Source organism: Mesoplodon mirus (assembly GCF_964341445.2).
Source record: "Mesoplodon mirus genome assembly, chromosome: X".
Lineage (NCBI taxonomy): Eukaryota > Metazoa > Chordata > Mammalia > Artiodactyla > Ziphiidae > Mesoplodon > Mesoplodon mirus.
Window position 1 is genome coordinate 90,965,609 of NC_138981.1, and position 8,038 is coordinate 90,973,646.

Genomic DNA, 8,038 nt, shown 5'->3' on the forward strand with positions numbered 1-8,038 from the left:
ATTAGAATACAGAAAAGGAAAGGCCATGAGATATAATATGAATAAATCACTTTCCTTCTCCACTGCCAGCTTATAGCTTATCAATAAGGAATTTTTTTAGGGGCAAGGTGGGCTTGTACAGTGAAGTTCATCTCTCTCTCTCTTGCTTTTTTGTCCCATGCTTGTTAGATCACAAAAGCAACATCCCTAGCAGTAGCTCCCAGTCTGTGACTCAGCCCTGTAGTGAAAACACCTTTTTACAACCCACCAATGGCAGTTCTGTCAAGAACACAGAGAACAATTTTGATGGGGTGGGAGGAAGGAGGTTGAGAAGTTCATACATAATCTACTGCATTTATGTTGCTTAATATTCATTGTACTTATTATGAAAATAATGGGTTAGGAGGACCTGACCTGCATTTCAACTATTCTCCAAGAGGGCAGAAGACAGAGCATTTGTCAGCCCAGTAAAATTCCTTGGAGCTAACTAACTGGGAGCTAACTAACTGGGGTTCTGACAAAGAGGAATGCATTGACATGGGGCCTTCTTATGCTTTGGGTAATGAGTCACTCATTGACTACCTGAACATAAGAGTGGCCTCTTTCACACCCAATGCAGTTCGGCTAGGGTCCAGCCTCCACCCCTGTACAAAGGAAAGCACATCCAAGCCCACATCAATCACATCAGGCTATACTATTTATTTATTTCTCATTGCAATAAGCACATGCAATTAGCCAACAACTTCTTTCCCCACTACACTTCTGTTGGGTCCACAATTTTCCCTAGAAAGAGAATACTCCTGGTGTTTTTCTCCAATATCAACAACAGGAAGGATCTATCAAACTGGATGATAGGATGAAGAAGAGTTATTTCAGGCTGATTCAGAAATCTGACTTCAGGGACAGCTTCAGTTCCCTTTTCACCAATGTGCAGCACAGCCTTGTGGGCAGCCTGTGGAGGGGGGGAGAATAAACACTGCTGATCCCCTGAAGAAACAGGAAACATCTTTGGAACAGTTTAGAAGCAGGGAAGAAGAAGGAAGGATGGGGCCACCCCTTTACTGTATTGTGTTGATGGTGCTTGAATATGAAGGACACTTGTCTAAGTTTAGTTAATGACTCTCGTGATTTTAGAGCTAGCTGTCAAGGAACCACCACTCTTTCCATGGCTTTCTGCCTCTAGAAGTCACTTATTAAGCTTTCCCCTGCCCCTGCCACCTCCTCAAGAACTGTATCACATCAGAGTCAATTCTGATGATTAAGTTCTTCTATCAGAATCATTTAGGACGTGAAGGTCAAGGGTTGAAGTAACTGTTACAATGACTTGTTTGGGGGTAATGAGAATGGCCCTGGAGTAAACCTGGCTCAGGAGAAGTCATTCTGCCTCTACAGGCTTCAGAATCATCACTGATAAACTGAGAGAGTTGAATTAACTGACTCTCAATGGCTCTTACATCTAAAGGATATTAAAGGACTCTAATCTACCAACTTACGTTGGAAAGTTTAAGACCATTGTCCTTTGTGAGTCCAGAAAAATCAGCAGTGTCAACAAAGGCATCCTGGATGCCCATCTTCGAAAGGATGGCTCCAAGGTCATATGTGGCAGAAATGGAAAACTTTGGAACAAACAAGTCAATCCACCTGTGGAGAAAGGGGAAGGGGACATATGGCTATCAGCACACCAAGCTCATGATTCCCTCCCTCTCTGTCTCCATGTTATTGTATTGGGCGCTGCTCCTCCCCTAGGTATTGACAACCACTACTATGCAGGTTAACACGTGGCACCAAAACCTCAGAAGTTATCCTGGAAGGAATGCTCTCTGGTTCAGCCCATTTGGGACTGCAACAATGGAAGTTGGAAGATGTGACCCACTTATAATCTCTGGGGGTGTTCATGAAGTTTGGGAAGCCAGTGGCATGAATGTCAATAGGTAGTACCAGGGGGAATTTCATGGTTTTCCATCTAGCACTTCCAGCTCAGTATGAAATATCTATCAATATCTTACCCATCCCCCAAGCTCCACTTGGACTCTGGGAAGGCACCAATTTACTAGCTGGCTGACTGGATAGTTCATTTTATTTTTCTAGTCCTGATTTCTTCATTTGAAAAATGCCTGTAATACTATCCCCTTTGCAGGTTTGTTGATGTGCTTAGGTGAAATAAAGTATGTAAAGTGCCCAGCAAAGGGACTGGCAAAGAATATGTCCTCACTATACTGTAGTGATCAACACACAGCTCTTAAGTGGTTCAGAGTGATTCTCCTGCCTCTGGGTTTCTGCTGAATTCGGTCTCCGTGCCATTATGCCCACCCTCCGCTTCTCACATCATCTAAGATGTTTACCCCTTCCGCAGTAAGCGGTTCCACTTCTTCAGTGTTTTAGATGACATGGCCCCTTCCACCCACTCAGTCTGGCCCTCCTTGGGAAGGACAAAGAGTGCCAGAGCATTCTTGCTGTAGTCCATTTGCAGCACTGTGCAGTTCAGCTCTGTATCCACCAGGTGATAGTATTGTTCAATCTGGTGCATCATGGGCACTTGCACTGTTGTGGTCTTGTCCACTAAGAAACTGGAACCCTCTTCTGTCTTGGATGGATCAAAAGGATTTGCCCACTGGGCTTAAAATACAAAGAGAAGAGAGTTGTTTGTTTAAAACCAGTATTTGTGCCAATATGAACTTCTCTATCAGTTATCTAATCTAGTAATTAATACCACCACAGAGGTAGGTACCTTCTGTCAACCAGTTTTACAAATGAGTAACTGAGGATCAGGGAGAGAATGTGACTTTACATGTTCTCCCAGGTAGCTGGTGGCAGAGCCAGGAGTCACACCCAGGGTTGTTAGACTCCATGTTCAACAGATGTTCCATCTGTGTTCAGAACCACTATACTTACACTAAACCCATCAGAGCCACAGTTTCCTCTTCCGTAAAAAGGCATAAGCACATCCAACACACAGGGTGAAATGAGACAACAGATCTGTTCTGCCGTTTTATCCGTCTACAAGTGTGTGATTTGTGGCCAAGAATCGTTCACTCCTCCACCAAACATGGCTGACATGTGCTGTAGAACCAGCAGAAATCATTTGGGCACAGCACCTTCAGGAAAGAGTCACATGATTCTTGTTGTTACAAGCACCAGCTTTAGAATCAGACAAACCTGGGTGGGAATACCAGCTCTGAAACTTATTAACTGTGTGAACCTGGGCACTTGTGAAGATTAGATGAGACAATGTGTGTAAACCACACATGTAGCATGGTGCTTAGTATATAGTGGATACATAGTACATGATAGAGGTCTTTATGTAACATGCCCAAGAATGAACAGCAAGTGAGGGTCACTTTAAGGTTTAAAACTAATTCGGTTTACCTGCCAAGTGCAAGCTTGTCTCACCTCATCAAATCTTTTGGAAACCATGATTCTGTAGCTAGATGTGAGCAAGGTGTTCATACCATTGTAACTAACCTCTCTGAAAGTTCCCTCTCCCTAGAAATTTCCTGGGCTCATCCACGAGCTGTGTGTCCCTCCTGGAAGATCCAAAACTACACACAGCTATGTCCAATGAAGCAGGTCACTGTAGTATGAGGGACACCTACTGATGCCAGTGAGAAGACACCACGAGCTTCCCCAAGTGCCCCATGAAATTATTGGAACACTGAACTAGAAATGGACATCTTAGAACCTTACCTTTAAAGCAAATATAGTTCACCAGAACCATAATGGTATTTGGTTTGAGGTCTTGGATGAGGCCCACAATTTTCCCCTTGGTTTTCCTCTCCACATGACTATTGATCTCCTGCTGGGCTGCAGAAACATTGGAGAAGTTTGTAGAAAAGACTTCAGTCTCATAAAGGTTGTTGACATCATCCAAGAACTTTGCCAGTGGTTTCAGCTGCTTCCCAATGAAAAGGGCATTTCCCATCTGTAATTCCAGCTCCTTCTTTGGAAAATTCAGTGAACAGATCAGGTACTGGAAGCCCTGCTGGATCTCTGCCATTGGGGTGTCTGTAAGGTTGAACCCCAAGCTTTCCAGGATTTGAGTTTGGGTGCTGGAGCAGGCCCCATTGGAGAGCATGGCCAAAGCTGCAGAGATGCTCACAGGGGAAAAGAAGATATTCTGATCTGGAGTCTCCATGGTGAACCTCCGGTACAGGTTGAATGCAAAGTCAGCATTGATAGATGACATCTTATAGAGAGTGGCATTTTGTTGGGGGGAAAGGCAGGAGGTTATTTTGCCTTCACAGCTGTTAGGTGGTGCACAATGAAGCCCAAGTACCAAGAGAACCAGATAGAAGAACAGTGGCATTTTGGAAGAAGGGTAATCTATAAGAGATGAGGTGAGAAAACCATTGGGGATCTTAGGTGGATGAAAACTCTGAACCAGAAACACATAATATTCACCCACTGTGATTAGTAAAACTGTAGAAAATAATTACTGGTGTGCTCACTAGGGCTTGTGGGGAGGCCTTTCTCGCCTGAAAAACTGATGGCACATCTAATAGGAGCAGGAAATAGGTGGCCTCCTTGGGCCACAGAAATAATGGCAAGGACTGTCATTCAGATGTAATAGTGACATATGAAAACTCTGGGAATAAATCAAATTTATGGAAATTGAATTACTTTTTATTTGAACCAGAGGCAACCTTTTGGAGAAGGAAGACTCTTTAGATAAAAGTAGCACTCTCTCTGCTTACATTATTTTTTATAGATAAGAATTTTAATTTTTTTTAATTTGGTGTTTTTCTTAAGGTAAAATCTATGAGAGATGAGATGAGAGAATACCTGTACTTTTCTTTGGATAAAAGACAAAAGGAGAATAATTTTCACAAGATATGTTTAATTGGAATGGAAGGGAGGTAGTTTATGGAGCCATGTACAAGGTCATGACCTGAAATTAATGCATTCATGCGACATATGGAATATTTCTAAACAACAGGAAGATTAAAGTATAGCTTTTGCATTTCAGATCTCTTTCACCATCGGTATCATCTAAAGAGTCATATTTAAGTTGCAAGACATCTTATCACTATTATACTTAAACTCATTCAGGTTTTTTTAAATTATTAGAGCAGAAGCCAGAAAATATAATGTAAGATTCTCCGAGCCTGGATGAGTATGAGGCAGCAGAGAAAGGGAGTCAGGTGTGGAATCCAGTGACTATGGACATGAGTGATAGGAAGGAAGAGATAGCCCTCCATTCTCTTCCTGAGTGATCTCATCCACTTCCAGGAGCTAAACTGCCATTGCACGAAACTACATACTGTATTGCAGAGTGTACTCCTGTGTTCCCAGCCATTTGTCCAGCTGCCTACTGCATATAGCCGCCAGAATGTTCCACACATACCTCAGTTTCAATTTGGAAATCTCAGTTTCCTAAAGTAAACACATCATATTTTTCACCCTCAAGGCTGCTCCTTCGTCTTCATTCCACATCACTGTCTATTGAGGCTCCCATGCCAGAAACCTGGGAGTCATCCTAGGGGTTTCCTCAATCTCATTCCCCACATCTAATGAGTCATGATGCCTTATGAGTACTACTTTCTAAATACCTCTCAAAACTGTTCCTTTCTCTTCCTTTCTACTCTCATTGCCTCAGTTCATGGACTGAACTACTTCACCAGCTCCTAGCAGGTCACACGACCTTCAATCTCTCCCACTCCAATCCCCCTGCTTCTACCCTTCTATCCAATCTCCACATTGTCGCCAAAGTCCTTTTTCTGATAAAGTCACAGAGGCTGGTAGGAGGTCAATTATCAGATGATCACACTTAGACCTTGGCCTCTAGAGTTAAGAATTTGGAGCTCATGGTTATTTGGGATTCTGACTTGTTGATAGAGATGTCCAAGGTTCCAAAAGAGAAAAAAAGTACTTACAGCACATGCCCAAGAAGCCACTTGCATCTCTCAGAAAGCAAAATCTTTCCATTTTTATAACATACCCTGTATTGCAAAAGTAGAGTGTTCTTAGTTACTCATTAACGCCAGGCATTAGCCCTGGGGTGATAGTTTCAAAGCTGGTGTACAAAACCAAGGCCAAAAAGAACAAAGTGAAAAATGATAAGGATGGAACTTTGAATGATTGCTTTGCTGCCACATCCTTCATCTATAACAAGAGAGGAAGAATATTGTCAGAACAGGCAGGGCCCATGTTCATGCTAGGGAATGTGTCTTTTCACCAGGCAGGGTGAGAACCAAGGGCAAACATGCCAAAAGGCAGCAGGGCAAAGATTATTTTCTCCATCACAGCCAAACAGTGCTGGGATCAGCAGCCTTTTGAGGGAAAAATATATACAGGCAGAGGCTGGGTGAATCTCTTTTAATGGGTGCTGTAGAAATTACTTATGCATTGGCTTGTAGGAGATGATGTCAAAGGTAGCTTCCAACGCTAGACTTCTGATGCTGTACACATCTATGTCTGCTCAGGCGGAAAACAGTCCTGTCCTCTGGTCACTAAAATCACCTGTGCCATTGCCTGTGCCACAGGACCCCAGAAGAGAACACAGAAGGAGCCAAGGAGTGTGGAATCAAAGATTTCATTGTTTGGTATTCACTATGTACTGAACTGTGTGCTGCAAAGAAGCAGTGGGAGCAAAGAGCACTGGACTCAGTCAGGAGACCTGAGTTCGACCTTGCCTCTGCCAATTACTAGGTCTAGTAGTAGTAGTAGTAGAAACTCCTGCTTATTGAGTACTTACCATGTGCCGGGCGTGATGTGAAGCATCTAATTCCAGACACTCACTTCTTCAGGGCTACATTAAGGATATGTGTATGTTAAGATTGGGGTGAATGTTGAGGAAATGGGAGCTAGTTTGAGATAAGCTTAGATCACAGTCTATGGTAGGACTTGGAAACCAGGTTAAATAGAGCAAACTTTAACTTGAGGACATTAGAAAGCCACTGGGGGATTTTGACAAAGCAGTGACTAGATAGAGGGTGATTGTACTGTGACATTGTTTCTTCTCAAGCAAACATAGACAGAGCTCCTACTGTGTGGAAATGACCACACTTAATAATGGGATTTCAAAATCTCACTGCTGTTATCAGTCCTGAACCCAAGGGATCTTTCCAACTACCTGACACCCACTGCCCAAACCAAACAGGAGAGGGCACATCTCACATATAAGATGGCCATGGGTGTATTTGTCCTGCATCAAGACAATGGAAAGCTCAGATCTCCCAACACTGAAGTCAGTCCATACTCACTCTTGGTATACAACACACAGTCTGCTCTCTCAGTTATAAGTATTTGCTTCAGACAAAACAGGCAGACTATCTAGAAAGAAAACTTCCAAAGTTGTGCCCTCTGGCGGCATAGTCAGACAATGGCACAGCTTATTTTCTGCTGTATATGATTCAGCTGAGCTTTGCTAGCAGGTAGCAACTGCAAGATCTGTTGCTGACAAATAAGAAGGGCAGCCCTCCGCCCCCCCACCCAAGACTCCCCTGTTCTGTGCTCTGGAGTCCTGTGCTCTTGTCATGCCTTTGCTATGTAAGAACTGTGTAATTTGGGGCAAGTTACTTAACGTCCCTGAACTTAAGTTTCCTCTCTTCTAGAGTAGAATGATAACAATCCCCACATCATGTGGTTATCAGGAGTATCAAGTAAAATTTAGAGGTGGTATATATATAGCTACTATATAGTACCTGGCACGTAGCAGGGATCCAGAAACTGTTAATTATCTTCCCCTTCATCTACTATCTTGATTCTCTTCCCCCACCCCAAGTCTCCACAGTCCCTGTACTCCATCTCCCTCCCATTCCAGACTACTGTTCAGTTCTCCTTTCTGGAAATACATTCTCCCTAAGATGAAACTGATGGATTGATTATTAATGTGTAAGATCTTCTCTAAAACTTATATTCTTAATTTTTTTTAAAAAAGGTCTTTATTAGAGTGTAATTGCTTTACAATGGTGTGGCAGTTTCTGCTTTATAACAAAGTGAATCAGCTATACATATACATATGTCGCCATATCTCTTACCTCTTCCATCTCCCTCCCTCCCACCATCCCTATCCCACCCTTCTAGGTGGTCACAAAGCACCGAGCTGATCTCTCTGTGCTAT

General features: G+C 43.0%; 1 protein-coding gene across 1 annotated transcript; it reads right to left on the minus strand.

The window, feature by feature from the left end:
• Nucleotides 1-668: 668 nt before the first annotated feature.
• Nucleotides 669-5,901, minus strand: SERPINA7 (serpin family A member 7; the record flags this gene model as incomplete). The annotated part of the gene is made up of 5 exons (XM_082609789.1): nucleotides 669-931; nucleotides 1,473-1,620; nucleotides 2,322-2,595; nucleotides 3,664-4,299; nucleotides 5,850-5,901. 5 exons carry the CDS (start codon nucleotides 5,899-5,901, stop codon nucleotides 734-736), a joined length of 1,308 nt encoding a protein of 435 aa, XP_082465915.1. The 3' UTR covers nucleotides 669-733.
• Nucleotides 5,902-8,038: the final 2,137 nt, after the last annotated feature.